The sequence below is a fragment of the Cheilinus undulatus genome, linkage group 10, assembly GCF_018320785.1.
Source record: "Cheilinus undulatus linkage group 10, ASM1832078v1, whole genome shotgun sequence".
NCBI lineage: Eukaryota > Metazoa > Chordata > Actinopteri > Labriformes > Labridae > Cheilinus > Cheilinus undulatus.
The window spans coordinates 45,629,063-45,646,781 of NC_054874.1; the positions used below are offsets into that span (position 1 = coordinate 45,629,063).

The 17,719-nt window shown below is 39.9% G+C and overlaps 1 protein-coding gene across 2 annotated transcripts in view; it reads right to left on the reverse strand.

Moving 5' to 3' along the window:
* The window catches only part of htr4 (5-hydroxytryptamine receptor 4), a 306,239-nt gene that overhangs the window by 142,409 nt on the left and 146,111 nt on the right, over positions 1–17,719 (reverse strand). For both annotated transcript variants that reach the window (XM_041797980.1, XM_041797981.1), the window contains exon 3: positions 1,823–1,936. In XM_041797980.1, coding sequence (XP_041653914.1) covers positions 1,823–1,936 — 114 coding nt within the window. The remainder of the gene's footprint in view (positions 1–1,822; positions 1,937–17,719) is intronic.

Below are 17,719 nucleotides of genomic sequence, written 5' to 3' on the forward strand. Positions count from 1 at the left end.
TCTGTATGAAAAAGTTTATTTGTAGACAGGACCATTAGCCCTACATCACCTGAAGTTTTTTTCTGTATTTATCAAAATTCCTTAAAGTGAAAACGAATCCATATTTAGGTTTGTTGTATGATAGCTCACTGTGTTATGAACCCCTACAACAAATTTCAGTCAAATAAAACATCTATAAGTTTATGAAATTAAGCTTCAAATTCATAAAAAAAAATGAGGCGGTAAAATCTGCTCCAGGATGGTGTGGGCGTGTCTGTCGAATGAGATGAAGCCACGCCCACTCAGGAAAAATAGGATCCTCTCAGATTTAAAAAATGTTACAGTCTGAATATTACCTTATGATCAGAATGCAGCTGCCTGATTATGTGGCAGAGAAAAGACAAAATCTGGCTCAGATCTCTGTCATGATGCTTTAAATGATCCATAGACCACTGTGGCTGATAGATTTGGTAAATTTACCTCAAGATGAACAGAAAAACAGCATTTGACTGACTGTTAACTGTCAATAAAGGCAGTGACATCAGCTAACAACAGACTGTACTGAGATGAACTGCTCTGTGATTTCATATTGTAGTGCTAGAGGGGCGGGGTCATGACATCATGAGCCCACATATTAGCCACACCCACATGAAACCCAGTGTCCTGCAGTTCATGTCTGATTGGTCTCCCGTACAAGAATAAAATGAAATATGGCCAAAGTTAGAACATGACTCTCATCCTGGACTGTTCTGTATTCATAGATTTAGCATAAGGTAGTGCTACCATGCTACTTCTGTAAACAAACATTCTGACAATAAAATTTGCTGATGTGCTTTTTGTGACTAAAGTGAGTCAACGTTGTAAATGGTAAACATATTGGCAACCAAAATAATAACATTCTGATTTATAATACCTTTATTGATTACAGTGGCAAACAGCAGTACCAATAGCATTCCAGAGGCTGAGCCAGTAGTAGCCAGGGCTGACCAGGGCCTCCCTCAATATCCTTAAAATGATTGGCTATCTGCCTTGTCAGCTATTACCTATTAATTTCAACAGACTCAATCAGTAAGCATATCTTAACTAACATTTGATTGGTTTTACTAACAGTATCATCCTGAAGGTGAGGTAAATGGGAGTGGCCCCACCATCTTCATGCACTTCTGTATGTGGCCCTCAGGGGAAAAAGCTTGGACACCTCTGCTTTAAAGTGTGTTTTATAGACTCAAGTTGTAGGTCTGAATTGTATTTGTTAGTGGTACACATATCAGACTTGGGTGAAGTGATTCTGTAAATCCTGGCATATCCAATATCAGCAAAATTCCAATGTCCTGCATCCTTATTTCTGCCATAGATAAGATTTTTTAAAGCTTTTTCTCAAACAAAATATACAAAAAAAAAAAAAACAGGTTATTATTTCACTTATTGAATAAAGCCTAATTATTACCAGTGTATAAGATATATTTAGTTCCAAACTACTACAAAATAAACCAGCTTTAACTGGTGCCAGTTCATAGAAAAAGCAATGTAAGATAAGACTGTAAGAGAGTACATACTTTTAAAGATTACAACAAGAATTGTATCTTAAGTTCTAAGTGTGCTCTGTTGAATATTGTCTTGTAAAGGCGGGATTATATGAGATTGTTTTTTGTGTAGTCCTTTAAATTCAAGATAGGAGATTTGATGTTTTTATTTCATTGTTTGAATGAAATAAATGTATATAATAAAATTAAAAATAAAAACATCAGTGGATGATTGATACCTCTAATGTCTATGAAGTGAATAGATCAAAAGAAGTAATGCATACACATGTAAGGGAAAGGATAAAAGAGCTGTGTCCTACCTGAGTTGTCTGTCCTTGCAGACGGCCACCATGACCAGCAGGTTTCCCAGGATGCTCATCAGCATGACCAGAGACAGGAAGCAGATCAGGGCCATCCGCTTTGGCATGCTGTCGCTATGGAAACAGTTAAAAAAGGAACAACAAAACATCAATTCAGCCCTGCACAATGAAATTAATGTTTTTTCTACTACAGATGCAATTTTCAAAACCCAGATGATCCATGTAAAAACCAATCGGTCTTATTAAAGGTAGTGAAGCTCCATCAGCCAAAAAGTCACTCTGTCCGTCTAATCACTCCAGTCAACTTTTCCAAATTAAGCTCAGGTATCGGTGCAGGGAAAACTTTTAATGAGGCTGAGCACTTCATCAAGGGAACGCCGGATTCATCTGCAGTAACTTCTCTGTAGGTCACCGATCTATCCAATCAGACACGAAACTACACCGTTAACTTTTAATGCTGAATCTGCAGAATATGATTAAGTGATTTGTCTCATATTGATCCAAAAATTCATCAGTGAGATAATTCCTACAGAGATTTAGCATTGGTGGTTTGACCGTCCCTATCATCTGAACATTTAGGTGTCTTTAAGATTTATTTTTATCTCTAGGGCAGCGTGTTTGATTGCAGCCAAGCAGAGAAACCATCTAAGAGGCTGTGCAGAAAGAAGACACAGGATGTAGACTTTTTTCCTTTCTTGTAGGTGAAAGCTTCTTTTGTGAGGTTTTGAAACCACATGCATAATATGTTCTTGAAAGGGTTGACATTTATTGTAGAAGCAATACATTTCCCATTTCTTTTAAATTTTATTTTTGCAGTAAATGGAGAAGGGGCGGAGTGTGAAACAACAGGCCCCATAAAATTAAAAAGAAGGACTTCAACTGGCAATTTGGCTATTCTGGAAAGTTCCAGATGGACCAGCTCGCCTCCAGCAATGTTGGGCGGAAAATTCTGGGGATAAATTAAGGGCAAAGTCCATCCAGATCCAACAACATTTGGCAAAATTAGTTAATACCATTGCGTCTGATTACAGCTTCCCAAAAGTCCATGAGTAGCATCGCTTTGTGAGATGCCATCATTGACCTTGTGTCCCATACCTACTTTTGTTTCTGCCTCTTCTGTAGACAGGGAACAAGCAAGATTAAATTCACTTGTGACTCTAATACTGCACATCTATCATGATGAAATCCATGTGAGTTCCTGCATTGAAAGTGTATTTTTACAGCCTACACAGTCTGCCGTCAGTCTTCTTCAGAAAGTTGTCTCAAAACCTCTGTGGTTCTTTCCTTTATTTCTGACACAGACTAAACCTCTGAGCTCAGATTTGATCTTAGGTAAATAGAAAAAGTCACACAGTGCTAGATGAGGTGAATAAGGAGGGCAATCATTACTGTGATTTGTTTTTGGTCCAGATTTACTGAGACTGCAGTGTGAGCTGGAGCATTGTCTTGATGAAGAATGGAAAAATTTTACCACAGTTGTCCTCTCTTTCTACAGACTTTTTCTCTCAGTGTTGATTTACTGTTGACCCTTCTGGAACCCAGTCCTCCAAAATGATCCCCTTAATGTCATAGAACACAACCAACATGGCCTTGAACGTGGACTAGCTTTGTCATGATTTCTTCATCCTTAGCAACGATGGTGTTTTCCCATTGGTGCATCAGACAATTCATGTTTCATTTCTACCAATCCACAGCTTCATTGACTGATGCACTCGAGTCTCAGTTAAAGATTTAGATCTAGATTTAGGTAGATTTAAGCTTGTCTTTACACCTAATAAACAGAAAACAATCAAGAAGAAGCTGTGTCCAAGGAGAGTGTTTGTTTTGGTCTGAAAATCTGCTCTTAAAGTCGCATAGCAAGGCTCAATCTGATGACCCTTGTGTTTCATTTTGCTCGGGTTAAATCAGGGGTGTCAAACTCAATCACAGCAGGGGTCGGATTCTGGATTCAGGACTAACCTGAGGGCCTAACAGGGTCACCGTTTTAACCATAAACTGTCAACTTTGTTTCACTGCAAAATGTTTCATAAAATATGAAAAAAAAAAAAAAACAGCATGGATGATAAACGATTTTGACAATTAAAAAGTTAAAAAGATAAGTTTAAAGAGTTAAGTTTTATCAATCTTAAAGCTCAAAATATTATATGAGAATTCAAAATTATAAGTTTAAATGCTCAAAGTATGAAATAAAAAGTCAAACTTCTAAGTTTGAGTCCTAATTCTAAGGCCGGATTTAACTGTTCCACGGGCCAGATTTGGCCCCCAGGCCTTGAGTTTGACACCTGTGGATTAATGAAATAAAAACCCACCATATCTTTAAGATAACTTCTGTATCTTGTGCCTTACTTCTCCCTACCCTACATAACCTTCTTGTTGATGACTAGCTGCAGCAGTGATTACACAAGGTTTCAAGTTCACAATCATTAAGCCAAGAGGATAGGTACAGCTGGAAGGGAAAGGAAATAAAGTCAACCAGCACAGCAGCACCATGATTCCAGTGGTGTTCAGGGTTAAAACAGGGCAGCCACTGAGGACCTCCCAGCAGCAGATTCATGTTGTGACAGTGTTAAGGAGACCAGCAGAGACTTTTATATTGCCCTGTTAGGTTTAATGTAACTGTGCTGTAAATCCAGTGTTGCAGAGATAGAGTTGAATTTATTTCTGGTGATTGTACGCTGGGCTGTAAATGTTCCTGCAGGATAATGTAAATCCTGCACAGTGCAGGTGAATATATGTCTTAGTTTATGCACTATGGGTATAAATCCTAAAGGTATTGTGCTGTTCTGCTCTGCTGGGGGAGGGCAGAGTTAGCAGTCCAAAGATGTAGCAGATGCTGGTTGATCAGTTGACATTACACATATCAACACTGACTAGTATGGGAGATTACAACTGACACAAAAGTTGCTGTTTGGAATTTTCTGTTGATTTTCTAAGTGGAATGTTTTGCTGTTTTCAGAGAGTTTCCTGTTTGTCAGATCCTTCAGAGCAAGACACCAGAAAGCTTCTGACTTGATTTGAATTTTTGAATCAATACTTCTACCTCACAGGAGTGAATATTAACTTCGGGTTTCTTATCACAGCTGCTTTGAGGAGAGGAGGACGACAGACAGGTAGAGTTTTTCCAGCCATCAGTCAAATATGCTGTCATCAAGTTTAATATTATTCACCGCACTGATTCAGCTACTTGTTGGCTGGCAATTCAGTCAGCTTATGTGAATACATCGCACACACAGTCCTCCTCTCAGCTGTAAACACAATAGTATTAAACACAGGTGATCAGATTTGGTGATCAGTGTTGAGAGGTATTAACTCGTAGCTTTCAGTCACATGACTGGATTAGAGGCCTGAGGGGCAATAGAGCTTAGGACAGTGGTAGCTGCCATTGAACACTACGTGGAGCTGCAGCACTGGGCATTTTATTCACAATCTCCTTAAAATTACCAATGTTTACTTCTGAAAACTGCAGCAAAACTGATATTCACTGAAACTGTAAGTTTTCAATACATTAGACCATTATACAGCACAAGAACATGACTTAAATCACTTAGTCCCTGCAGCCTAGCTTTGGGGATGATACTTTTTCCAAAATTTTCTGGAGTTCAAGATAGTACAGATGACTAGAGCGGCAGCCCGTCAAACATGTGACACTGGCATACCCACCGCAATTTCTATGACTGTTTTGTAATGCATTACTTTTTTCTGTTCCATTTCAACTAATCTACAGCCGAGGAAACCAGAAACCAGAAACACTTCATAAGCCTTTTCCAAGTCCACAAAGCACATGTAGACTGGATGAGCAAACACCCAAGCAAACTGATGTCACCTAGTGTGATGCTGCAGGGGGAAAGACGTCTCATTAGTTAAAAAACATTGGTCTCCGATCCTCGGTTTTCGGTCCTTGGTCCTCTGCCTCGATTCCTTCAGTCTCTTCATGAGTCTCTGGTGAGAGGGACTACGACTCAAGGAAAAGATGCCATATCTAAAGGACAGTGAGATGCAGCCATGGTGTGGTCTTCTTTCACTTCAATTACGTCTCTGAAAAGAGCACTGTCAAACTAAAACTGGTTTTCTTTACGCCTGGAAGTTGCTGAATTTGTACCAGTAAAACCGACTTCAGTTCAGCTAGTCTGCATTAAAATTCTTCTCCAATCAGTAGACGAATTAGGACCATTCCTCGTCAGAATCCCTAACACAGGGCTTAGAAGTAACCAGTGGTTGACGTGGGTTTTCATGGGTTAACGTGATTAAAGAGGACTGTCTTGTCCTTCAGCTTTTTAAAGAAGACTGTGGTTGCACTGTGGAGTTTCCAGGTAACAGTGCTGAGTAAGAGTTTAAAGCCTAATAAATCTTTCCGAACAACACCTTTAACACCAGACAGCTGGATGCTGAGCTTAATTGTCCTTAAGAATCAGGAAGCAGATGCCAGCAGCTTCACAAACTGAAGCTGATGGGCGACTAATGATCAGTAAGTGTTTGAAAGCTTACAAAGAAAGCAATCCCTCCTTCGGTCTGTGCTGTCAGATCCAAAATGAGGGGAAACTCCGGCTCAAAAGAGGACATTTGTATGCAGCTGGCACTCCTGCTGCAGTGTTAAAGCGACTTCTAACAATAACGTGCATGTCAATGTCTCATTTGGGGGAAAGGTCAGACGGTGCAGCAGACAAATTTGAGATGAAAGAGGATTAGTGATGCTTCTGAGGCCTTTCTAACTTTTTTTGGTATTGATGCTCGTGTTCAGAAGCTGTCAGCATTCACCATTCGATCTGATTAGAGAGTTGGCACCACTGATCAAAGAACAAGACTCATTTTGCACACTTTCCCTTCGCCTTTGAACCTCGCATGGTGCGAGTAAAATAATTGGCAGATAGGGACGGCGTGTGCAGCTCCTGACTCGAGCAGGGAACCCCAGCGTGTTTAGCATATTACTGATAAATTGGCCTGAAAGTAAATGAAATAAGCTGCACATAAATTGCCAACAAGCTTGGGATTTTTTTGGTAGACGTGAAAGACAAAGAAATTATGTTCTGCAGACACTTCGGTGTTTCTGTGCCCCCTCCCTCCTGTCAGTCCTTCAGGTACGAGAGACCACAAGCCTCAGAGGGATTACTGTAACGCATTACCAATGTCAAACAAATCTGAGACTTAGTGAATCACTTTCAGAGTGCTTTAAAACTGCACAACTCAGCCTAAGAGCTTTGATTCATTCTTTTATTCATAACTCATGTCCACTGCTACCTTGAGACGTTTTGTTGTGGCTGTGCCAAGGTTATAAGAAGAGGATCAGAATGCAAAGTCTGCAGATTCATGCCATTAATATATATCATGTTCCCTGTTGTGAATAGTGAATTAGCACCCTGGCCTTCTTAACTCTTCTTTTACCCTGAATACGAGGAGCGATGACCTTTGCATTTTTCTTCACATTAGACAAAGAGATGTCCCATCAAAGAGTCCTTGATAAGTGATCCATCTATTTAAATCACTGCTTCAGAGTTTGACAGAATGTCAAAGATGACAGAAGAGGATTTAGATAGATGTGCCAAAAAGGTTTAGCTAATGAAAAAAATGAAGGCGAGGACAAGCTAGAGTTACCTCTGCAGAGTCCTATCTGAGAATTAGGCAGAAAAACCGTACCCGTGTGTTACGCTGTATAGCCTAGCTTCCTTGCCAATGCCCCCAGCACAATCTGCTTAAAGGGGCAATGCACACTTAAATCTCTGGAGACTAATGCCACTATTACTGCCAAGTACCTTATACAACCTTACTTCAAAACTACAGAAATATCCCTCTATTTAATATGAACTAGAACAGTGGGTCCCAACCTGGGGTCCGGGACTCCTAAAAGGGACGCCAAAGACCACAGGGGGGTGTGAGGCTCACTCTGCCCTGAGGTTTTCATAATTAGATTGTCATATATGAAGTAAAATCATGATAAAACACTTAATGAAGTTCATACAATTGTCTTTTGGTAAGAAAAACATGTGTAGAGCCATTTTCTTCTGGTTTTATCAGTGAAACACTTCAACGGATGTTGAGTTTTGGCAAAGATATGTGGAAATTTTTTCTCTGTACATTTTGGGGGGTCTCTCACCTTGCAAAACAGATGGATTTGCCCGTTTCCGTGTCTCTCGCTGGTGAATCCATCTTGCAAAGCTCCCAGTTTGGGCCCGGTTAGAAAGTGACAGGACCAACCAGGAGTAAGGGGGGCAAAGAAAAATGATTGGAAACCACCGAACTAGGAAATAATTTATTGCTCTCCACTTCACAAACAGCAGGATTATTGACATTACACATTAACAATGCATAAAACTGTCCGTTCTTTTGTATACTTCAGTTTTGGTGTTGATGTAGGGAGTAAGTTATGTCACTACTGTAGATATACCAGCAGGCCTGCCCACAGACTTGGCTTGGCCCCCTGACAAACCCAGAGAATGGACCCTCCCCAGTTGTGATTTATTTATAGTATCAATGTGTGTTGGATCAGTAGCACATCCTGGCTAACAGTTTTTGTATTTTGGAGCTGAAAAGTGTGTCAAACTTCTAATAGTTTCGGAACTGAAACTTTTTAATTGTGGGACATTTTCACCCCTTACTCTGCCCATTTTTGCCACCTTGTTTCATCAATGTTGCATCAATTTTTGCCCATTCTTGGTTACTTCATACCACCTTTTTGCCACATGTGAACCCATTTCCTGACAATTTCTACCACTTTTTACTCATTTTTGTCAAATTCAAAATCCCATTTCACCAGCTTTCTGCCCATTTCTGCCACTTTTAAGCTTTTTTTTGCCAACTTTAAATGTATTTCACAATGTGTTACACCCATTTGTGCCACTTTAAAACCAAGTTTGCCATTTTTGACTATTTCTGCCACTTTTAACAAACTTTAGCCAAATCCGAACCCAAGTTTACCACCTTTGCTGCCCATTTCTGCCACTTTTAAGCCATTTTGCCACCTTTTTACCCCTTCCACCCCTTTTTTTCTGCCTTTTTTTTGCCAATTTAAAACACATTTCACTGTTTGTTACACACATTTCTGACATTTTCAACCCAATTTTCACCACTTTCCCCATATTCAGTCAGCAACACTATCGTTATCTTGGACATACAGTTTTACTTGGCAGTGAAGGCTCTGCTTAAAAGATGCTCCCTGGGTTAATCAAGCAGCATGCTTTGACTTTCCAGGGGGCACATAACTAGAAATCACCATATGGATAATTACATTAATGACAATGTGGACTTAATACAATCAAATAAGTTCGTAAGCAATTAATCCACAGCAGCATGGATCTCAATACACAACAAGCTTCATGCTATAAAGGAGGAGGCTGGGGTGGAGGAGGTGAAGCTTTGCCAGCAGCAGCGTGGTGGAGCATCACATTAATGTGAGCAGGGATTAGAGAAGTATGTCATATTTAAATGGACTGCTGTGTTGAGAGACAGAGCTGTGATTGGCCTTCGGAGCTGGGAGGTAATAGTTGGATCAGCTAGCCGTCAGCTGATCATACAGCCATATGACTACCTTGTCCTGCATGAACTAATGCTGAGCTTCATTTGTTGCTTCTGGTGCCACTATATTAACCCCTTTTTATCACCATTTTCACCCCTTTTTTCAATTTAAACACATTTAACTTTTAACTCATTTTAGAAACTTTTTATCTTATACTTTTCCACACATTACTGCCACTCTTAACTCATTTTTTGCTACTTTTCAGCTATAGTGTTGCTCTGTTGCCCATTTGAACCCCTTTTTAGGAGTTTACATTTTTTAGAAGGCTATACACTACAATATGAATTTTAAAAAAATGATGAGTGGTTATAAAAAAACGGTCATCACAGCTAAACTTTTCAATGGACCGTGTTTTTGCTGACCTGCATGAACCCCTAATTTTGCTGGGCCCAGGTAGTTTCCTTTTATCCCCCTTATTGGTGGGCTTATATACAGATATATTAACTCATTATAGAAACCATCATAAATCTCAAACCTTGCAAAACAGATGGATTTGCCTGACTGTCATCAGGCAAATCCATCTTGAAAGCGTCGAATCCTCAATGTTTGTTCTGATTCTCCTTTTGGGAGAACAAGGCAGTAGCTATGGGCGAGGTTTAGTTGTACTTTGAGCTGACAGCAATGTCTGCCACTGTCCACACAATGGATATGAAGAGTATCTGGTGTGTCAGGTTAATAAATCTCCATAGCTGCTAAATGCTTCAATAAATTGGTAGAATGAAAAATTTCTCTTCAGTTTGTTCCTTCATTCCATGTATTCTGGTCTGTCTGTGTGTTTTTACCAGCAGCATTGTCCCATAATCCTCTGGTTCAGCAGCAGATCTGCAGAAAACCAGACTGCAGCCTCAGTAGCATTTGCACTACCTTGTATGTTTAACCAATTGTCTCATGTCTACTGCATGTCTTTTTTGCTGTATACCATGTGTTTAAAATTGACTTTCCAGATGTATAAAGAACTCCTGCACACTGTCACCTGCACTTAAACTCTCCTTTATATAACTGTGAGCATGTGAGGAGAGAGATTTTGCAGGAACTAAAAGAGGTAAAGGTAAAGGATGAATGAAACTGGAAACTTTGTCGACATCTGACACAGAGGAACTTTGACCTGCAGCTAATCTGAACTTCTGGTGGGCAATCAGCGAGCAGCAGCTTCAATTAGAAGTTCAGAGAGAGGCGAGGGCTAACTGGGGAAAAAATGTCCTCCAGACGTTTAAAAGTTCCAAACATCGTTATAGAGATTCTTCACATCACTGCCCCAAAAAGACAAAAAGCCCAAATACACTATTTGCTTCATTTCTACACATTATAAAGGTGATCCAAAGCTAGCTTTGAGGCAAATTCCTCTGGAATTAGTGCACACTTCTGTGAAAGGAGATTCCTGAAATGCGTCAGGTAGTGAGAAAAGACAGATCACCTTCATTCCCTCAGAACAGCCTCCATATCAGAGCTTCTGCAGCTCTTCTGCAGTGTGCCTGTAGCTTTTGGAGAGGCTCTGTATCAAGTGTCAGAGCTGAACGAGCTGCTGAAGTGCCGCTGATTGGATCTAAAGAGCTGGAGACTTTTTTTTTTCCAGCCCTGATGACTGGCAGCCAGGCACCTCGGTGGTCTGTGTGGACCTCCTGAAAGAGTTGATGCTGCAGGCAGAGAGCTCACTGTGTGCGGCAGAGTGAGAAATCACAGCTCCGACAGCACACTTGAGTCATTCTCCTCGAACCATTGAGTCAGCTGAGGTGAGCTGATTGCTCTGAATGGATCGTCTTTAGGGGCCTCTGCAAACTCATAGTGAATATGGTGAACATGTCTGCAACTGCATAAAAATTTAAAGCTGCAAAATGCAACCTTTCTACATAAAGTCACAGTAAAGATTCTACATGTTGCATCATGATTCCCATTCTAACACTGAACTGCAGCTGATGCCATCAAAGAAATCACCCCCGGCTCTTAAATGCATGTTGCTTTCTTTATTCTGCACTTTTCTGATTTGCTCACCTACTTTAGGCTCCTTTATATAGTAAGCATGGTAAAAATCAGTTAACAACCTGAGAACAAAAGGGCTCTGCAAGGCCCTGACTGAAGGATAAGCATGAAAAAACATGTAATATTACAAAGTGGGGAAGTAGAAGATTACTAAAACCAGAGTGCAGACAGGAGCTATCCTATAAGAGGTGAGAATATAAACTAGGCAGGGATTACTTGGCTGTTATTTTGGGCTTTTTAAGAGAGGAACAAGGTGGATGATCTGTGCAGTTCAACCTCCATAGAGGATCTTTTGGGCAACACCAATCACTGAAAAGGGAGATGTCCTTCTTTCAATCTAATTTTCTGTTCATTCGGACGTTAATAGGAGAGGTCAGGAGGGGAACTCAATGAAGTGGAAGTTCAATAGCTGCTATTTCTATGAGTTGTGATAATTTATCTGATTTTTTTTTTCTTCATCTTGTTTCTGGAGCTGTGCACATGCTGCGACATTTGTTGTGAAATGAATCAGAAATCTCACAATTTGCATCATGTCAGAGGTTTTGATCAAACATTTAATTCTTTCCAGATGGGCTTAAATGAAAAATAAATAAATGTTTCCAAAATTATGCAAACATTTCAGTAAAACTCCACTAATGATAGAATCCATTCAAACTGGTTCTCATACAAAGACATCAAATACAAATGCTTATTCCTGCCCTCCACTGCAGTGTTTTGGCTGTTGACACCTGTGAACCCTGTGCACATGGTGCATGTTAGCTGCATGTTTTTAACATGTTAGTGGTATTTTTTCTGTATGTTTACTACATGTTTGTTACATGTTAGCTGAGTATTTTTTGCATGCTTGCTAGATGTTAGTTGTATGTTTGCTGAATGTTGGCTGCATGTTTGCTGCATGCTGGCTGCATGTTTGTTACATGTTTTTTGTATGTTTGCTGCATATTTGCTGTATGTATGCTGCATGGTTGTTACATGTTTGTTACATGTTTTCTGCATGTTTGCTGTATGTTTACTACATTTGCTACATATTAGCTGTATGTTTTCTGCTTATTTGCTGCATATTTGCTGTATTTTCGCTGCATGGTTGTTGCATGTTTGTTACATGTTTTCTGTATGTTGGCTGCACATTGAATACATATTTGTTACATATTAGCGGTATGTTTTCTGTATGTTTGCTGCATATTTGCTGTATGTTTGTTCTATGTTTGCTGCATGTTTGTTACATGTTTTCTGCATGTTTGCTGTATGTTTACTATGTTTGTTTCATATTAACTGTATGTTTTCTGTATGTTTGCTGCATATTTGCTGTATTTTTGCTGCATGGTTGTTGCATGATTTTTACATGTTTCCTGTATGTTTGCTGCATGGTTGTTGCATGTTTTTTACATGTTTCCTGTATGTTTGCTGCATGTTGACTATATGTTTGTTACATATTAGCTGTATGTTTTCTGTTTGTTTGCCTCATGTTAGCTGTATGTCTGCTGCATGTTGGCTGCCTGTTAATTGTATGTTTTCTGTATGTTTGCTACATGTTTGCTCAGTGTTTTTCACATGTCTGTTGCTTATTTGCTGCATGCTGGCTGCATGTCCTCCTGTCTTCCTGCAGATCTTTATCATAAATCAATTTTTAACTAGCCTCATGGAAAAACATTGGTCAAACATTTTTAGTCTTAGTTTTAGTCATAAAAAAACACTGGGTGAGTTTCTAAACAGAAATGCTAAATTTGGCTTTTACTTTGAAAAGCACAAACCATGGGTGATCTTCTCTCTGACATATTCTACTTTAAGCTCCAGTTATGGTTGAAGTTCAGTCAGCAACTTTGCTTGAGTGACGTCTTTCAGTTTGTGTCCTTCATCGGGGTTATTAAGAAACTGATTACAAACATGATACCACCAAGTTTCTGCTTAAACAAGATGAATATCTATCACACCACAGTGAGGATGGGGCAAAAAAAAAAAATCTTCCACTGTATATTGTTTCATTTCTGTTTCTCTGTTAACAGGCTCTACAGGAGTCCCTTTAACTTGCGAGCCCCAGGATCTGATCTCATGCTGTCCCATTCTGTCTGTTTTCTATCATTCAGGCCTGTTTTCTGTTGCTGCTCATTCAAAAATGGTGTCATTAGATAACTTCAGCAACAAGAGGGACCTTCAACTTTACATTGCCTCCTAAAATAACAGTTCAAGCTGGAGCTGAAGGCCTCAGTTGGAATCCCTAATTCCAAACAATAGCTGTCTGGACTCTGACGTTCCCTCTCAGCAGGCAAACACAACCCGGCTATTATGCCCGGTGACACCAGAGGCATCGGGTGCCGTCCAAAGTCTCATCAAACGCTGCTTCTCAGCGTAACAAACAGGGGGAAATGTGTCCGAACAGAGAGCCGGGTCGTGACAGATTTTCCCCCACTGGCTGGAACCTCAGGAGGGAGAAAGATGGAGTCCAAAAAAGAGGATAATAATGCCTGAAAGCTCGGGAGGAAAACTAAATTATGAAAGCAGGTGGTTCACTCAGCTGGAAAATTTTCACAACAGACGATAAATCAGTGCATTAGAGAACGCTGCCCTATTGATGAGGTTTTATATTTAGTGGGAATGAGAAGAAATGAGCATTATCCCACCTGCATGCTAAAGAGGTTTCTTTTCACTTTCTTTCTAATTTTAGATGATCACTTCAGTTATTTGCATCAATTTCCTCCAATGAGAATCCAAAATACTTAACATCTGAGTTCAAATGATTCCTGAACCTCAAAGAAAGTTTAATCATACTGAATGCATCAGTGGTGCTGCCAGAATTAAATTTCATAGTACATACAAGAACTACTGCAGTGTAGGTACATCGTTATCTGAAGCTGTCCACAAATATACTGTAGAGGTTTCTGCAGACACGGGATCTCCATGACGTGAATGTAAGATGGGAGGAGGGAAGTGAAGGATGGTGGGGGAATCACTGTGAATGGATGAAAACTTTTGATGGACCTGCACGGTGCAGTTATTATCAGAACATTTCTACGTCAGGTATGACTGCTACACTTAACAAAAAGGTGATTTTTCCTACTGGTTGAGTGATTTGCCTGGCATGGAGGCAATATGTGTCACCGGAACTTTCAGATCTGGCGGGGTTTCAAACAGCACAAGTGTGGCTAAAGCTTAAAACAATCATTTCTGTACCTGGAAATATCCAACAATGTTCACGGAAAGAGAAGGAAGCTGTGATTTAAGAGTGCAATTAAATTAAAACTGTGGGGTCAAACTATGTAGCAGTCTTAATGTGGGGCTCAAGCAATGCCCAAACATAACCCAGTTTAAAAAGAGGTACAAAAAGACGAGTTATTCAAAGGTACAGGACTGACAGAAGTGTCTGTCACTTTATATGAAAAATTCAGTGGAAACACTTTTACACTAATAAGCAAATGGACCTTCTAGGGTAAGTGATCAAGTAATAATGAGACAGTTCAGATGAGCCTGGATGGCATGTGATGGCAAGATGGCACTTTTATATGAACCACAGGACCTAGCTCCTGTTTGAGAGCCTCTGTCTTGTATTCTATTCTTCCTATTAAATAATCCACATAAAAAAAGGCAAACATACCAAATGAAGAGCTGTAAAGAAGCCAAAAGACCAGTTGAGTTGAGCCAAATGATCCAGATCTCTAAAAAGAGATACATTTCCTATCACCATGAGCAAAGTTGGACAGACATCAGCTGTGCAAGCAAAAGCAAGATCAAGGTTTATAGTGCCAAACTGGGACAAACCAAACTGGACTGCTTTATGGAAACAAGCATTATGGGACCTTTCTCCAAAACATTTTACTTTAAAGGACTCAAAATTAGCTCCATATTGTATTTCCCTCATTTGAATGGTTGGCACAGATATAAACTTTGACTTCTTGATGGTGCAGAAACTGACAGCTACCACCTTTATTCTATCTTTATTCTTTATAAATGAAAGACAGCTGGTCTCTGTCTGGATGCGCTGATTAAGGAGGTGACGGCTAAGGTTATACTTCTGCAGAACGCCATCAGAGGAAGAAAACCCAGAGAGATTCAAAGAGCAGATCAATGCTGTGATACAGTAAAATATTGTGATTACTTCATCTAAATATGACTAGCTTATCAAACAATACTGCACCAGTTTAATTTCATGGAAAAATAGACCAGTAAAGAAGCTTACGTGCAGTGTGTACAGGGTAAGGGCAGGTGGAGTGACTCTACGCATTAGAAAACCTCATGTTTTTGGAAATCTGTGCATTTTTCCTCGGCAAAGACATAAAAATAAATCATAAGGAGACCAGCAGAGAAGCAGTTAAACTTAACGTCTGACTTTAATCTGTTTAAATAATCTTTAAACCTTAAAACACCCTTCAGCTCCAGGATCAATAAATGAAACATCACATCAAGCCATTTAGTTTCACATTTTTCAATGTACTCCTCTGTAGATGTCTAAAATAGCCAATCAACTTCTGACGTTTTGTTTTAGTCACTTCTAATGTGTTGCTCTCTTACATCTGCCTTCTATTTTTCAGTCCCTGGAGCTTATTTTTCTTTGAACAACACGAGCTCTTAGAGCAGCTGCTGCAGCTGAGTTTTACATCTGAATGGCAGCTTTCTGTTTCTGCAGAGCTGAAGGGTCGACTGAGAGTTTTGTTCCAATTACACTTTTGTTATCTTTACCTCACCTCGGGAAATGAGGTTTATGGCATAAAGTGTCCAAGGAGAAAAGCAGAAAGAGGTGGGAACAGAATCAGGATAAAAAGAGCTGGCAGAAACAGAGCGTTTTAGTGTTTGTGAGAGGTCGAGGATATACTATTTAAACCCCAGCTTTCATATCTGAGAGTGATGAACAATAAAAGTGACAGTTTGTCTGGTGTGACAGAAAAGAAATGGCTTCATTACTTGTTTATTTGCCTTCTGTAGATAGGCTAGAAGGAGAAGAAATCAAAGAAACTAGAGAGAGCAGAAAAATGTAGAAAGGCTTTGGGCAGATCTAACTCCATTTCTACATTGCACAGTTTTCTAAGGAGCTGTTTCTATGAAGAGCTGTTGTGGTGTTATGAGTCCAAAACTGAGATTTTTACCTGTGTCTGTGTGAGAAAAGATGCATTTAAGACATGTTCCCTTTTCTAAGCACAGTACCTCACATCTGTAACCATTGCATGTTACTTGCATAACAAGGCACACCAAATTATTCAATTTTTTTTTTTTTTTTTTTTTTTTTTTTACATTTTTGGAAATCTTTGCAGAAAAGAGCAGTTTGAACCTGCAAGACTACAAGTCATCAAAGACCTTAGTATGAACAAAACACCAGTGGCATTAACTATAGTTTTGGCTATGATAGAGCATTTATGAGGTCAGGCACTGATGTTGGAGGAGGAGGTCTGGCTCACAATTAATCCAAAAGGTGCTCAGTGGGGTTGAGGTCAGGACTCTGTGCAGGTCAGTCAAGTTCTTCTTCTACACTCAAATATATATATATATATATATATATAGGCCTTGCTTTGTTCACTGGAGCACAGCCATGTTAGACTAGAGAGTGTTTTCCCTAAACTGCTGCCACAAAGTTGGAATCATAGCATTTTCCAAAATATCTTGGTATGAAGCATTAAGATTGGCCTTCACTGGAGATAAGAGGCCAAGCCCACAACCCTGTAAAACAGCCCGCTACCCTTGTCCCTCCTCCACCAAACTTCACAGTTGGCATAGGTAATGTTCTCCCAGCATCTGCAAAAACCCAGACTAACAGAGAAGGGGGATTCATCTCTCCACAGAACACGTTTCCACTGCTCCACAGTCCAGTGTTGTTGAGTTTTACACCACTACATCCCACACTTGGCATTGGGTGGCATGTCCAGTTTCCATGCAGCTGCTCAGCCATTCCATGAAGCTGCAGTGGAACTCTTCAGCCATGGAATCAGCAGAGAGTTGGCCACTTTAATGTGCCATGCACCTTACCATTCATTGACCCCGCTCTGTGATTTTACGTGGTCTTCACCTTAGTGGCTGAGTTGTTGTTCCTAAATGCTTCCACTATCTGATAAAATCACTTACAGTTGACTGTGGAACATCCAGCAGGGAGGAAATTCTGCAGATCTTCTTATTGCAAAGGTGGCATCCATCAAAGTACCACGCGTGATGCACTGAGCTCTTCAGAAGGACCCACTGAGGATCACAAATGTTTGCAAATGGAGACTGCATGGCTAGGTAATGATTTTAAACATCTGTGGCAACAAGTCTGATTGGAAAGCCTGAATTCAATAATTAAGAGGAGTGGCCAAATACTTTTGACTTTCCATTAAGAGGATATTTCATGTTTTAAGAACTGCCTTGCTATTCTCCTTTGCCTTACTGTATACAGTTGTTATTTTTGCCTGATTTTACTCTACTTTACAGACTACTTTAGGACCTGGGTCCACTGA